The 17095-nt window shown below is 39.1% G+C and overlaps 1 protein-coding gene across 2 annotated transcripts in view; it reads left to right on the top strand.

Moving 5' to 3' along the window:
- Window positions 1–17095, top strand: part of pibf1 (progesterone immunomodulatory binding factor 1) — a 129469-nt gene that overhangs the window by 110260 nt on the left and 2114 nt on the right. For both annotated transcript variants that reach the window (XM_078545990.1, XM_078545991.1), the window contains 3 exons: window positions 2735–2865; window positions 10804–10888; window positions 15416–15592. In XM_078545990.1, coding sequence (XP_078402116.1) covers window positions 2735–2865; window positions 10804–10888; window positions 15416–15592 — 393 coding nt within the window. The remainder of the gene's footprint in view (window positions 1–2734; window positions 2866–10803; window positions 10889–15415; window positions 15593–17095) is intronic.

The following is a 17095-nucleotide window of genomic DNA, read 5'->3' as shown; positions in this document are numbered from 1 at the left end:
AACCCAATCCTGTGCAACAGTTATGCTATGCAACCTTTCTGAGGACTGCAATTGTAGAGCGTGCAGCTCAGCCAGCAAGACTGGAGTTATTTTGCAGGCCATGCCTGATTACGACATGCATTGTGCCAACCAAGAAAGAAACTGCCCTTGCATTTCCCTAGTAGTTTTGTTTTAAACATTAAGAAATACCAGGCAGCATCTCCATTTTCTAATACACTTTCCTATCCTGATAATTCAGTTGTTGTTGGCCAAAGAGAAGCAGTAATTCAAATTGAGCAATTTTAAGCTTACATTTAAAGAGCCCGCTTTAGTGTAATTAATTTAAAAGCAATCAAAATTAAAGACCAAAAAATATTCCTGGCCACCTTCAACCAGACATTACTTGCTATGCTACACTGCGGCAGTAATTTTCATCCTCACAGTAGCACTTTAAATAATCATGATGTCCACCCTAATTGTTTAAATTACTATGAGCTTGAGAAATTATCCAGGTGAGGGCGCAGAAATGGTTAGGCAGAATATCCAGCTGGCAGCATCTTGGTATTTTACATCGTTTTTACGTGTTGCTCAACTTTTCCTATTTTTATTGTGGATTGAATTAGACAATTTAGCAATATATGGCCTCTGGGCGAGTCTAGCAAGATGTGCTAGCATTTAGTTTCGACTCTGTTTATCGACTGGTGGGGGCTTTGAAGGCTGGTTTTTAGAGTTGATTGGATCTAACTAGCCCCTTATTGACTAATTTCGACTGTCTCTTGGATTTAATGTTTGAAGTAGTATGGGGGAAAGCTACTCATCTATCAGTGGTAGCAGGTAAGGAACGGGAGTCAGTTTCTGAGAATTTTAACCTGGTTCAGCCTGATTGAAAACAATGGGGCATAATTTCCCACAGGACTGAAGATAACAGCATCTGCTATTTGCCAGACTTGCTCTTTTAAAAATTTTCAGTGGCAAGTTGCTGGAAGTGCAAGCTGATAATATTGCAACAAGAAGAAACTGGATATCTAGCCCCTGAGTGAATGGACAAGCAATTGTGTATCTCCTTAACAAATTGAAGGATTGTAAAATGAACAGCACAAGAACTGAGAAGAGAGTTTAGAGTAGGTAAATTCAATGACAAGTCCAGCACAGAAAGACAAATGAAGATAAAAATAAAGGTTGAATTGAGAAACAGAGGGAAAAGAAGTGAGGGAAAAGTTTTTAAAAATTACAAATTTTAAATCTTACATTTTTCATTCTTTTGAAATCTCCAACAATTAAAACCAAAAGGAATGAGAATACACACTTGTAATAGTTAATGTTCAGTGCCAGAGATTGACTGAGTAGTTAACACTTATCTTATGATTAAAAAGATACTTAGAGTTCACTTAACTTTCTGTGGAGAGTTTAGATTGCACTTACCATGCGAGTATTGCAATTTTTCATCATTCAATGCATTTCAGTGGTGAGGTAGACAAAGAGTTACCATATTTGCAAAGCTAGCTGTGGAGCAATCCATCTAAGACAGCAGCCTTTGGATTTCCATGCTTCATCATGCATCTTCCCTCACCTGAAGTTGCAGTTGCATTTGCACATGAGTAACAGCGAGCACCAATAGCCTCACCGTTATTTTGACCGCAAATTATGGGCCGTTGTTTTTAGACTGAACTATCAACCATAGCACTTTGATCAGTAGTGACTGGGCAAGGAGGAATGCTCTACCAACTTAAATGGGGCCATAGAAAGCCCTGAAATGTCCCTGTACTGGAGAATAATGGGATTATATTGGAGATCCCCTGGAAGAAGTGAACTCTGTGAAGGTCGATGGGGGACTCCAGCATAGCTTTCATTTAGTAATTCCAATAGTGCTTATAATTTTTGACACATTCAGAAAATGTACGGAATTGCTCACCGCCTCCCCCCTTCTCCGCCCCCCGCCTCAGCATTTGTTGATACCCAGGATTCCATTAGTAAAGGTAGTAAAGGCATAATAATCCATCGCTCTGTTTGTTGTAGGTGGACATTGTATGCAGCTGGATTCTTATTCATTATCAGTTTTGTTTTTTCCAGAATTTCTTTCCTGCACTACTTTTGTAACATCTGAGTTTTTGGACACATCAGTATAGCTAATATTTCCATATAAAGCTGGTTTGGTCACGTTTTCTTTGCGACAAAGATAATAAGCTCTGTAGCGGTGTGAGTGTATGAGCAACTCTGTATTAGTTATAATAATTTGATGGGGAATGTTTCCTGTAGCTGGTGCAAAATTGCATTCACAATGTGTGCAACTTGCATCCTTAAAATTGAGTACTTGCCACTTCTTTGAAAGGTTAGTTTTAAAAATATATTTTGTAGGCACAGTAAGTAGCCCTTTATCAAACCACAGAACATTTTAAATGCTCGTTGTCAATTGATGGAATGAATTGAAAATTTAATTTTAATTGCAGCTAATCAATATTTTCTGTTGAGAGGTATGAGTATACCTTACAAAATGCATTAAATCACTGGTTTTAATATTTACCGGGTCATTGATCTGTTGCATAGTCTTCAACTGTTGCTTTATTCCATCCACCAAGCAATCCAACATCCTTTTTTCTCCTTTCCGAAAACATTAATTTGTAATTATCTCAGATGTATGTTCAGGGCTGTTGAATTTATGGTGATTGATTCCATGAATGTTTTAATAATGCCACACAATTTGTTTGTTAGTAAAAGTAATTGCCAACAAGATATTTCTCTTGTTTTCTTTATCCAGCTTGCAAATGCCAACGCCTTGCTTAATCAAGCACAACAGCCTTACAGCTATCTTATTGAAACAGTGCGCCAGAGAGACGCTCAGATTCAGACATACAAAGAACAACTTTCTCAACTGGAGAATGAAGTCTGGTAAATATCAAGAATTATTAGCTTCACCAGAACTGAGGATATACATATCAGGAAAGATTAAATAGGCTGAAGCTCTTTTTTTTCCTCTAGAAAATAAAAAAACAAAGGGGAGATGCAATCAAGGCCTTTAAGCCTATGAAAGGGTTTGAGAGGTTAGGCATGGAGAAGATGTTTCCACTTGCGGGCGGGACCAGAACTAGAGGCAAACATATAAGATGATCACTAATAAATGCAATAGGGAATTCAGAAGAAACTGCTTTGTCCACAGAGTGGCTAGAATGTGGAACTCGCTACCACATAGTTGAGACAAATACCAAAGATGAACTTAAGGCAAAGTTGGATAAGCACTTGAGGGAGAAAAGAAATGAATGATATGTTGAAAGGGCTAGATGAAGAAGGGTGTGAGGAAGCTTGTGTGGAGCAAAAATACTTGCATGAACCTCTTGAGCTGGATGGCTATGTTATTTGCTATAAATACTTTGTAATGCTTGGAATAATGTAAAATAATTTCAGTAAGAAAATACAATGTGTTGGATTTCTTTCTGATTTACTGCCTGTTCTCAGGCAATTTGGTTGTATGAAGCTGAGTAAAATGTGCAGGTAATGGCTACTGCCTAAACTACATTGGTAAGATGCACAAGAATTCTCAGCATCATTCCCCTTTAATGACTGCCGCTTCTGCTCCATTTCTCTCAACCTCCATCCAAACCAGAACTAAATTATTACTGCACAATACAAGTGTAAGCATGAACTGTAAAATGCTATTCATGAGGTAGATACCATATTACAAAAGCATTTTGTTAGTTGGAGCTGAAGATTTGTTCTTTGGCTGAATATTAATTTTAGCCATTTGGTCCTCTGGTGGGTGCATCAAGACCTTTGTTGCTCTATTTGTTTGGTTGTTTATTTGGTTCTTCAGGAAACATGATTGTGAACTTTGCAATTAGAACCCTTCTATTACTCTGTTTTGAGGAGATGCAAGAGGATCAAATGGGGATTCTAGAGTGAGGCATCACAAAAGACATATGTTTCCCAAATGAAGATACCTACTCACCAGAGTTCACAGATAAACATGGTCTTGCTTAAATTTTTCTGCACGTAGCTGCCTCAGAAACCTGTGTTCCCTCCCCAGAGGTAACTAGAGTGATACATCAACAGCTGACTGAAAACCTGCAACCTACTTCAGTCAGACAGACAATATGCCTCTACAACTCAAAGTCACCACTGCCTTGAATTTATTTGCAGCTAAATCCTTCCAGACAGCAGCAGGTGATTATTGTCACATGAGACAGGCAACATGCGCCATTTCACGAAGAAGTGCTCTATTCAGGCAGACCACTAGTTTTATATACATCTTAAAAAACCAGAGAAATAGAGACATTACTACAGACTGGTAGGGTTCCCACAGCAACAGTAAGCAACTGACAGAATGCATTGTGGCACTCAAAGCCCCGTATGACAACCATCTCAATTTGATGAACATGAAAGGCTTTAAATTGATCAATATGCAGCTACTGTGCTTTGTTAGTCACCTTACCCAGCAGGTGAATGAAATGCCATAGAACAGACTGCAGGCTTCTGAAGTCTCATTTTAGATGCCTGGATAAATCATGCAGTACAGCCCAGCAAGAGGGTCCAGAAGCATTGAAACTACTTACTATGTAACACTGCGACAAAGGCTTGCTGTTTCTGAAAGCTGAACAACGTGTTGATGATGCTATGGGGCTGAGGGCCTTCATTTCCATAGGATGGCGAGGGTGTACAGGAAAAGGAGGACGTGAATCAAGACATGGACGAAAATATTGCCATGGTTTTGTAGAAGGTGTGTGCAGCATGCAGTTTGTTATCCTGTATCATTTAAAGCTGCAGTACAATCATAGAATTTTTCCAAATGTCATATTAGAGAGAATGTTAGGTTAACAAACATTGTGATTGACCCCAGCCAATCTACATTTTTAATTTCTTTTCCCTGTTTCCAAGAACTTGCATTGAATCGTGCTGGCAATGAATGACACTTTCCAGAAATCTAGTTTATAATTGACAAGTGTGGGTTAAGAGTTTGGTGGCAGTGGCAATGATGTAGGTGTTCTGCCAGGTGATGTTGCTGACATAGAAATAAAAGGTCTTAGTGGTGGATAGGATTTGGGATTTGCAACTCAGATCAGGGTGGAGTAGGACACCAGAGTTCTCCACAGCCTGATTCAGCCTGAGCAAATGACAAAGAAACAGTGGCCTAGGTCCACCCCAGTTTCAGATAGAGGAGATGTTGTCTGATCCACTATTAATGGCAGGCAATCTGCAGGTACGGGGTGATCGTAAAATGAAGAAAGGTAGTGGAGATAGAGCTGGATTTTCCTCAGCATAGCTGCCAAAGCTCATCCCATGGCTCTTGGGTGATCTTATCAAGGCAAAGCTATGGATCAGAAGGGAACCAATGACAGATCCTTGAGGGACTCCAGCAGGGCAGAAATAGCTCAAAATACGCAGGCAAAGTTAGCAACCATGCAATGGTAGTCACATATAGCTGGACAACAGAGGAGATTGATGAAAACTTTAAAAAACAGTGCAGTTTAAGAATATGTTCTAAGTCATGCTAAATGCAGCAACTTGGAAACTCAATGCATCCATAATTTTATATGAATTGAAAGCTCAGTCATGACCTGAATCCACATTCATCTCTAATGCCAACTTTTCACAGAAACTTTAAAGGATAACTCCGACCTGTTTGTAATTGTGGATAAATTCAAGCGTTTTTATCTGTGTCCAACTAACCATAGCTGGTGGTGCCAAAAATTATAAGGAATTTTTGAGGCTCTTTTTCCACTACTGGCATTTATTTTCCTATAATATTTGGAAAGTAGTTTGACGGACCTATGATGATCATTCTAGAGTTTAGGCAAAGTTATAAGTCAAAAAGAAATGTGTGGTATTGCGCACAACAAGTTGAGAGCTGCTGGTACTGGCAAGTTGAATATTTTCTCCTTTTTGGCATTCAGCATCAGAATTGACCTCTCTCAGATCAGGCTACATGCAGAGTGAAGTTCCGAGTACTTTGCCACAGCACAGTGTTTTAGCAGTAATCACAGAGGAATGACCTTTCAATGCACCATTGTGAAGTTTATGCAGTTCTCACCAGCCATCCTTGTGGCCGCTCTGAATATTAATGTTCAGGTATGCAGTATTTTGTACAAACTACATTCACTTGAAACTCAGACAGCCAGCGAAGAGGGAGGAGATTTTCAGCCAGGCTCGAACCCAGATCCCAGAGAGGAAAAATAGCCTGCTAACCCTGTCTGCCACCCAGTTGCTGCTGAAGCAAGTTGATATGGGTACCAATATGCGTTTGAAGAGTCTCTACACTTTTTTTAAAAATCATATGGTAGATTATGATAACTAGCAGAGAAGAGGTTTTCAAATAGATTTTCTACTGATATTTAGGGTGGTGTTAAACTATTTAAAGTGAATGGATTGATGCTGCTGTTAATGTGGAGAATCTAGGCTTTTATATCTTCTGCATTGCTCAATAGGACTGGAGTACATTCCATCAATTCCAATAGTACACTTCACATACTTCTAAAAGAAAAGTTCAATGTGATGTCAGTGCCACATTTCTTTCAGGCAATCTGTCCTGGCACTAGCTTCTAATTGTATATGAAGGATGTTTCCATTTAGAATCACAGAATGATAAAGTATAATAGCTGGTAACAGAAGTAGCCAGAGGTATAAACACATTTCTTATTAAGATAACCTTTTTTCAAACTCATACTGTGTGAGCATGTCTCCGAAGCAAACTTTATTCTTACATGAATATGTGAATCTGATTTTATCCCATAAAATTTGTACTTGGGTTGATCAAAATATTTATCTTGCTACAATGGTTTGCTATACCTGCCTAACAGAGCAAACTGAATCCCGGCATCTGGCGTCCCTACACCAGCGTTTATTTACCTTCTCTACCCTGACATAGGGACATTGCCATAGCTGATTTAAGGTCGCACAGAATATATTTCAAATTTGGGTCCTTGTATATATCCCAAATATCAGCATTTCACATTGACTGTCAATGTTTTGAAGGCCTAGTTGGTGTGTGATAGTATTCACTGGCAAAGATCAGTGTGGACTGGGCCTTTGTCCCTTCGGACCTGCACCTACCCATATCCTATTGCTAATTGACCAAGCCGTCCATCTTTAGTGCTAATGGAAAGGTCCCCTTTTGGCACCACGACTTGTATTTAACACTGGTGATTACTCTCTAAAAATAACATTTATGATGTATGCAACATGAGCAGTCATTCATATATTTCAGACCTATCTGAAACTTTATCCTGTTTTGAATCTGTTTTGCAAAAATTGAACTTTAGTTGAACTTGAACTTAAACTGAAATTTGTTTGCCGGGACTGTCAAAAGCCCCAGTCAGAGAACCTACAAATCATCAATAACAATATTACATTTATTTAAAGTGTGTGTATATAATGTAACATAAAAACAGATAACGATCTGGAGCTAGAACTTGAGGTGGTGAATAAATTATACTTGTGGCCTGAACTTGAAATAAATTAAAACTAAAACACTTTTAGCGGCACCAAGTATGATGTAATTCTTTTTGCCATTTTTGGACTGAAATTGTTGTTTCCAAATAACAAAACATTCCTAAATTTGCATCTCGCGAACTTTCGCTGTCTCCAAGGTAACTTGTCCCCTGCTGCTGATTAGGTTTCTGACAGTCCTGACATATCAGATATCTGTGAATCATTCTCAAAGGACCAGACGATAAATAAAGGGGTAACCATCAACGGCAGCAATTTATTTTGGCAGGACCATGTCATGACAGAATTATTCCCTGTTTTGGCATCAGTTGTCAGTCTGTCACAGGAAAGATATGGAATCAAATATATTTATCAAATCCTCTTGACTGAAAGAATCCTCAGATACCAAAACGGGCCATATCCAAATGCAGCAAGACCTGGACAATATCCAGGCTTGGGCTGACAAGTGGCAAGTAACATTCACAGACGCATGGGAACACCACCACCTAGAAGTTCCCCTCCAAGCTACACACCATCCTGACTTGGAAATGTATCACCGTTCCTTCACTGCCGCTGGGTCAAAATCCTAGAACTCCCTCCCTAACAGCATTGTAGGTGCACCTACATCACATGGCCTGCAGCAGTTCAAGAAGGCAGCTCACCACCACCTTCTCAAGGGCAATTAGGGTTGGGCAATAAATGCTGGCCTAGCCATTGACACCTGCATCCCATGAATGACTAAAATAACAAAGTATGATCCTCTGATGCAAACTTAAGATATGCATTGCCCAACTACCATGTTGGTAGAGCAACAGGCTTTCCTTGTGTCGCTGCTGTGGAAAGAAAGGCGACTTACTGTGATTAGATTGTGCAAAACACCATATACCTGAGAGACACAATGGGAGATAAGTGAGGAGGGGGGCGCCATCTGTTGCACTTGTATGACCTTGGAACATTGCATCAGATAGAGGAGCCATTCATGAGTTGAGAATTTCAGATAAGCAAAATATTTACAGATTTGCGAAGTATATACAGTGAGCGAATACCCATGCCACCGTTGTGCTCTCAGCATTCATTAATTTTTCTTACTTAAATGGAGAACAGCTGCAAAATTCTGAGGCACAATGGGATCTAGGTGTTCTAGTATATGAGTCACAAAAGCTTAGTATGCAGGTAGCGCAAGTAATTAAGAAGGCGAATAGAATGCTATTCTTTATTACGAGAGGAATTGAATATAAAAATAAGGATGTTATGCTTCAGTTATGCAGGGCATAGGTGAGACCACATCTCAAATACTGTGTGCAGTTTGGTCTCTTTATTAAAGGAAGGATGTAAATGCGTTGAAAGCGGTTCAGAGAAGGTTTACTAGATTGATACCTGGAATGAGTGGATTGTCTTATGAGGCTAGGTTGGACAGGCTGGGCTTGTTTCCACTTAGAAGAGTGAGGGGTGATTTGATTGAAGTATATAAGATCCTGAATGGTCTTGGCAAGGTGGACGTGGAAAGGATGTTTTGTGGGTGAGTCCAGAACTAAGGGGCGTTGTTTTAAAATTAGGGGTTGCAGAGAATTTTTTCTCTGAGGATTGTGCAACTTTGGAACTCTCTGCCTCAGAAGGTGGTGGAAGTGGGTCATTGAATATTTTTAAGGCAAAGGTAGATAGATTCTTGTTAGGCAAGGGAATCATAGGTTATCAGGGGTAGATGGGAATGTGGAATTTGAAGCACTAGCAGATCAGCCATGACCTTATTGAATGACAGAGCAGGCTCGAGGGGTCGAATGGCCTTTTATGGTTCAAGATGCTTTTGGCAGAAGTTCATCAGGCATCTCCTGATGACATTTCTATTTTTGCCTGCCTCTTGCCATCATTAGATTGTTATCTAGTCCCAGGTGCTCATCCTCTTGATAAACAGCTTGTACTGTTACTATGAAAATTGGCAAGGAAACAAAATCTTCCCTAGGCCTTGCTGCATCTTCATGCTTCCTTTGGTCCTTACTCAAATTAGTGGCAAGCTGGATTTAATATTATACAGCTTATTAGAATTTGACTACCCCTTTGTCTGCAGCTTAGAAGCCTTTGGAAAATAGTGACAGCTTGCAAGGTTTGCCTAATGGCAAATTAAACAGGAAAAATTGGCACCTTGAACTACCAATCGCATCAAGACTTATACCCCTTTCATCTCCTTGGACGGCCAACATGTGGTTCCCAGTACTGCTAAACTTAAATAACCCAACCTCTAGAAAAGCAGCAGTAAAAAGATGAACCTTGAGATGTTAGTAGATTTTAAGAGCCTCTTCTGACCTGTTAAATACACTGAGCCAATTCAAACTACAGTACAGTGTAAAAATGAAAGTGTACTATGCACATTACCAGTTTGGATTAGGTACAAGACCCACTGCCAATTTGGCATGATGTTTCCAGGCCCATTTACACTCTGAAACAGTCAATTATTCCTTTTAAATCGCAGCATATTATGGTACAGAGGCTGCCTTACATACCCAGGAATGCCTGGCAGTATTACCAGCAAGCATGAAGTACTTTCACCTTGAACAGGTGCAGAGATGGTGATAACATGGGCACAAGGTGGGATTGATAGATCCCACCTCCTGCCTCTTTCTCCTGGGCCTTTGCTTGACAGGAGCCAACACTGATGGTGGACCTTACTTCCTGTTCCCAACCCTACTCCGATCTGAGCAGGGTGCAGGCTCCTGTGGCTAGCCAGGTTAGCCTTAAGTGTGAAGATGGAGACCTACTGGCTTCTGTGTTTGGGACAGCAGCCAGAAGACTCTGAAACCAGTAACTATTACCGCTTCTGCGGGCCTCAGTCCTGCCACAGAACTTGACTTCCTCTTGACCTTCCAGGCGAGAGTTTGAGCTATCACTAAGCAAAGAGAAGATGCCAAGAGTTGCTGCCAAATGGCGAGTAGTAAATAGTGAGCAGCACAGTTCACCATTAAAAATTTGCAGTTGTGTTTTTGTCACCGTTCTGACTATAATATGGGCACAAGCTATAACCCATTAAATGGATTTTCCAGCAGTTGGCAATGCTGAGCTTCAGCAGCAGCTACCTATCCCTATGTAATATAGTTAGGTTTGACCTCAAACTCAGCTTGCACCAGTGTCTATACTTAAGTTCAACCTCCAGGTGCTGCCGTCCAGCAGCCATGGTGTGTCATTTTTCAATTATTTAACTATAATTTTTCAAACTCTTTTCCCTCGTGAAGATGAGCTTTGTGAATGTATTTTTTTAAACCTGCGGTCATGTACCAATCTTTAAAGTATTTGGGTGATTGCTACATGAAGTTCGTGTTCATTTAACCTGGTAAGTTGAGTACACAACTGGGGAAAAAAGCCTTGTTAAACAAGACGTGTTATCCTTACTATAACCAAATGTATCTGTTTTTCTTTCAGTCAGTTAAATAAAGAAAAAGCTGCTTTACTTCGCATGAAAAACCAAATGGCAGCAGATTTGGAGAGGCTCTTGAATCAGCGGGAGGTAATTTTTTTTCAAATTATCTTGCAATTGGCATAAGTACATAAGAAATAGGAGCAGAAAATTGATTATTATGATGTTGATCAACTCATTTTTCTTTTTTAAAAAAACTCGTAACATTTCTAATCTGAATGGAATGGAAGACTGAAAGGAGTGAGTGCAGCTAAGTCAAATGCTCTGTGAGGTACAATGGTTTGCAGACCACTAGGACCACAGAAGCATCATCCCATGAAAAGCAAAAGAACTTAGCAGGTTTATATTGTTAACTTGTTCAGTGGTTTTAATTATATAATTGTAATTGATTAAACCAAGAAATGGAGCATAAATGAGAAATGATCTTGACCAAGTGGTTTATTGTGCTTTTGATGGTACAGTAGACAGTAACAGGGTTATCTTTTAAGAATGTAACTGATGGGGAAGATGAATGAGCTCTACTATCTTAACATATTGCTAGCACTACATACAAAAAATTATAAATGTCATTCCTATTAAAATATCTTATACATTTGGAAAATGCAGTGTCTTCATTTAATGTGTAATATATGTAGCTCTAAATCTACCCCTTGTGAAGGCATTCAATTAAATTCTAAAATTAGCTAAATGTATTTACTTCCAACAGTTCAACAGGCTCAAAATGGTGCTATTGTGATATACGTTTGATAATTAACTTGTAATCTTTATTGAAAGCATTAATTTTATAGAGATATTCAACAGGCAGAATACCCTACCCACCTCTGAAAGAAAAACTCTGGAAAATAAAAAAAAATGCCTTAACAGCTTTTGAACTTTGTTTTCTATGCATTGGGATTTATAAATAGCATGAACATGCATCCAAATCTCCCATAACCAAGACATTTGTAAATTCTTATTTTCAATTACTTTGAGATTCTTCAAATCATTTATATTCCTCTATGCTGAACTGCTAAAGTAACAAAATAACAGCTGGAAACTTGATAACGGAGTGTAGTTAGAGTAATCCCCTTTCACCTTTGAAACATGGGTATGATTCCATCCCGGACCTGATGAAATTGCGCTTTTGTACTGGTTTTAAAGAACATAAATAAGGATGAGGAGGAAACCGGTGAGCTTCGTAGCCATTCCTTCTTCAGAAAAAAAGTGCCGAGTGAGAAAGGGAAGAAGAGGAAGAAAAAAAACTCAACAACTTAAAAACTAGGAAATAAAGAGGAGTCAGGGCGTGCGATGCGGGCTGGTCGGGTTGGGTGATGCTGATGGATGCCCACCAGCACCGTACTGGTTTTTAAAGAACATAAATAAAAATACAGTACCTTTAATTCTGTGTAGAACTGACTAGAACATGGGGACAGGAGTGGGCCATTCCATCCCTGGAGCCAGTTCCACGATTCAGTTAGATCATGGCTGATATTAGCTTAACCTCATTTGCTCGCCTTTGCTCCGTATTCCTTGATACCCTTACCAACAAAAATTTACTGATCTTAGTTCTGAACGCTTCAATTGACCTAGCGTCCATAGCCTTTTGGGGGTGAAAGTTCGTGATTTCTACTACCCTCTGTGTGAAAAAGTACTTCCTACTTTCACCCTTGAGTGGCAGTGAATACAACATGGAAATAGCCTAAAAATTAGTGGCCTGGTTTTAGTTTTAAGATCATGCCCTTTTGTTCTTGATTCTTCTTCCAGAGGAGGTAGATTTTCTTTGAATACCCAACTGAATCCTTTTATTACTTTAAACACCTTGATTAGCTCCCCCTCAGTCTTTTACACTCAGTAGAATACAAGTGAAGTTAATGCAACTTGTCTTCATAATTTAACTCTTGTAACTCCAGTATTCTTGTGGATCTGTATTGCAAAGCCAGTAAATCCTTCCAAGATTCTTTTAGCCTTTTTGTATCTGTCCATACTAGAGTTCAGTGATTTATGTACATGGACACCCAGATCTATTTGTTTCTTGTTCTCTCACCATTTAGAAAATACATCAGTTTATCTTTCTTGGGTTCAAAATGGATGACCTTATATTTGCCCAGATTAAACTCAATTTGTCATAGTTGTGCCCACTCACTTAATCTGTCTTTGTGCCATTGTTACTTCCTGCTCCCATCTCCACTATTTACTGTGTCTCCCAACGTAGTGTCACCTGCAAACTTGGATATACAAGTTGGATAACTCTGTATTCCTTCATCCAAGACATTGGTAACTGTTGTGAAAAACTGAGGCCATGTCAGACTAAGTGCCCTTTAGCTCTGGCATCTTCTATCTCTCAACTGTTTTCCAACTTATGTCACAAGGTTGTCTCCAAGTCCCTGCACTTTCATTTCTGCAAATCGCTTTTTTGTGGAACTTATCAAATGCCTTCTGGAAGTCCACATAGATACTATCCACTTAAACTCCCTTAGCCTGTTGGGATTTTATCTCGCTCCAACAGCTTTATGGTCATTTTTACTGCTACCTTTCATATATAGATTTTTACAAACTGAATTCAAATTCTCAAGCTGCCTTGGTGGGATTTGAACTCACATTCAAAGATCAAATGTTCTTGTAATTTACCATTTCAAGAAAAAGACTAATTCTACAATATTGATGCACTAATAATGAAATTTGGAATCCTAATGTAATATTTAGGGCATTTTCCAGTAGACATTATTATGTAAAAGCACCAATCTTCCTGGCATAATCGAGTGTTAGTCAAATCTTGTACATTGCTTGTTACAATACGGTTTACAAGACAGTTTTTACGGTACCTGGAAGTGTGTCTATATAATGCAATGAATTTAATCTGTAATATTTGGTAATAAAGAAATAATGCAGTTCTAACCGATATACACAGTGGAATTGTATCAACATGTGGAGACTTGGTTTTCAAAATCGGGCGTCTTTCACTAACCCTTCAGTGTAATAATTTGAGACCCATCCCATGTACACTAGAATCTGTAAATCACTAAAGCAGGCATTACTGTCAGTATAAAATCCAGCCAAAGTTCAGGACGGTACTACTCATTCTGAAAGGGTCAGGCTTATATTTGGAGTTCGGGGGGGATGGAGGCTGCATTAACCATACTTATGTTTATATGTTTGTCCTTTTTAAAAAAGAATCTCACTTTATAACTGAATACAGTAGTGAAACCCATGAGAGAAAATTGAAGGAGACAACCTGCTTGTGTCATTTAAAGATGTTTGTAGAAATGTTGGCCCAGCGTATCTCCAGATGTCTACTTAATGAAGTTCAGCTGGCATGAAAATTGGCAGAGAGCCCACACTGCATAACAGGAGTGTTTGGCAACAAGATCTTTCTTGCTATTTTTACCTTACAGTCCACCAAATCTTAAAAGTGCGGGGTTCATTTGTAAACTTTTCTAATGCTTGGAGCATAAACCTTAATTTTTGCGCTCGTCAGATTAAATTGTGTTATTTTGATTATTCATTGTGAGAGTATTAGTTTACATCACAACCTATCTACCTTTATACTTAAAACTGCCCTGTGAATCCCCTTAGAGTCATTTTGCATGTTGTGCTGGTCTCATCTTCAGCAACAAGCTGACATTAACTGTGCTGCCTTACAGGACAGCTGCACTACACTGACAGCTTTTTTTATATGTGAATCACAAAATGCCTGGTCACTTACGTTAAGTGATAAAGGCACTGGTACACCAATTCCTACGTTAGTGTATTTAAACTTATTCAACAAAGCTTAAAAACAATAAGCTTAAATCATGAGTTTTAATTTGAAATATGGTTTTTCACTTGGAAATGGTAAATTTTTTGATCAAAATTTTGAGTAAATCCTGTTATCGATTATTAAATGAAAAGTTTAACCATTCCTGCAATAATCTGAGATAACTACTGTTTGCCAAAAAAAATCCAAACTGTATGTGATTTTGCATACTTTAAATGTAAAGGGGAGCTGTTAAACCTGTATAAAAAAGCTTTAACATATTTTGTCCATTAAAACATTGAATTTTTTAAACGTACACCTAACCTGGATTTTCCTCTTCATATCATCCAATTCTCAGGTCGGAAATGCGGAAGGGGTCCCTATGTGCATTGGGAGTTGTGCTACTACCTACACGTTCTGATCACTTACCGAATTTTCCAATGTCGCTTCTGACGGGTCTAGAAACAAAAATAGGCAGCCACATTTAACTGAATGCTTAATGGCGTAGTGAACATCATATATTACATTTCAGCTATTGATGCATCTATAATGCTGCGTGTAAATTGCATCCATACAAAATGGGCACACAGCATTGTTAGGTGATAGTGCATGTAAAGTACCCAGTTGTCATTATAAGATAATTCATAGAAAGCTTATTTCTCAATTAACTTTGAAAATTGAGGACTTCATTGAAGTCATGTATTTGTAGCTTGGACTAAAAATGTTAATTTTTGAATGTTAGATCAGTTATTAAGGTGCATCTTTCAAATTGTTTAATTGTTGAATAAACACAGGAGTAAATTAATTGTAATTAGCAATAAAATTGGGCAGACAGCAAAGCATTTGTGATCATGTTGTTTGTGCTGATGACTTGTTTTAATATCAGTTTTGTTCATATCTTGCAGGAATTGGCGGTGATGAAGCAAATTCTGATAAATTTGCATAACAAACAGCTTGGCAGTGGCTTGCCAGTTTCTCGAGGTGAAATCAAAAGCAACCCTATTACACAAACAACAAAATTTTCTCTAAGTGTTCCCCCAAATGAGGATGAAAACATCTACAAACCAAAACCAACACTTTTTGTAAGTTATCTTTTTGTCTGAAGCAAAGAAGAAGTTTGTTTTTTCACCAGCCCAAATATTTAGTTTCTTCCAGTCATATTAAACATAGGAATCAGGAGTAGGCAATCCCTTGTGCTAGTTCAACCATTCAGTCATCATGGCTGATCTGCACCTCTCAGCTCCACACCATTTACCTACCTTTGATCTGTGTTGCTTGATCAATGACCCTACCAAAAATAAACTATCACTGTCAGGACACTTGCCTTTATCAATCGAGGCATAGATTACAAAAGTAGGGAGGTCAGGTTGGAGTTGTATAGAACCTTGGTGAGGCCACAGCTGGAGTACTGCGTGCAGTTCTGGTCGCCACATTATAGGAAGGATGTGATTGCACTGGAGGGGGTGCAGAGGAGATTCACCAGGATATTGCCTGGGATGAAACATTTGAGTTATGAAGAGAGGTTGGTTCGACTTGGGTTGCTTTCGTTGGAGCAGAGAAGACTGAGGGGTGACCTGATCGAGGTGTACAAGATTATGAGGGGCATGGATAGGGAGCAGCTGTTCCCCTTAGTTGAAGGGTCAGTCACAAGGGGGCATAAGTTCAAGGTGAGGGGCAGGAGGTTTAGGGGGGGGGTGTGAGGAGAAACTTTTTTACCCAGAGGGTAGTGACAGTCTGGAATGCACTGCCTGGGAGGGTGATGGAGGCGGGTTGCCTCACAACCTTTAAAAAGTACCTGGATGAGCACTTGGCACGTCATAACAGTCAAGGGTATGGGCCAAGTGCTGGTAAATGGGATTAGGTAGGTAGGTCAGGTGTTTCTCACGTGTCGGTGCAGACTTGATGGGCCGAAGGGCCTCTTCTGCACTGTGATTCTGTGATTCAGTCTTGAAAATTTCAGTTGACTCATCATCCACAGCTCTTTTCGGTTCCAGATTTGAGTTCCAACAATAGTGATCAACTTTGAATCACATTCCAAAATACTAATCATCTTTTCTGCTTTTATTGGTCAGATTAAATAATTCTCAATAAAGAAAAAGCTATTTGCAGAGGTCTCTGTTTCATATTGAGGTTTTCATTGCTGTCATGAATTTTTCATGAAGGAAAATGCGCAGACGCATGGAGAAATAGGAGCACATTTTAAAGGTGCAATGGGTTTTTTGAAACCCCCTAAAAGTTCCCTAGTTCCTTGACCAAGGAAATGCTCATTCCTAAGCGAAGCTATTATTGCTGGGTGTCATCATTGTCATATCAACTTCCATCCTTTCCAAGCACTTATGTTACAAGTGATGTAATTTAGACACCATCTCTGGTAGGAATAGTTATGCTGCTCCAGACATTACACAGTCACTCAAAAAGGCTAATGGGATGGCAGAGGACCCATAATTAGAGCACATGAAATGGATCACATGCTGGGAGGTTTTAGTTTGATATAATTAATGTAATTTCATGCTGCGATAAATGAGCAGCCAAAGTGTAGTATAATTTTACATAATTGGACTGCTTTTTTTAAAAACAAACTTGCA

Source organism: Cetorhinus maximus, chromosome 7 (assembly GCF_964194155.1).
Source record: "Cetorhinus maximus chromosome 7, sCetMax3.hap1.1, whole genome shotgun sequence".
NCBI lineage: Eukaryota > Metazoa > Chordata > Chondrichthyes > Lamniformes > Cetorhinidae > Cetorhinus > Cetorhinus maximus.
This window is presented reverse-complemented; position numbering and strand designations above follow the sequence as displayed.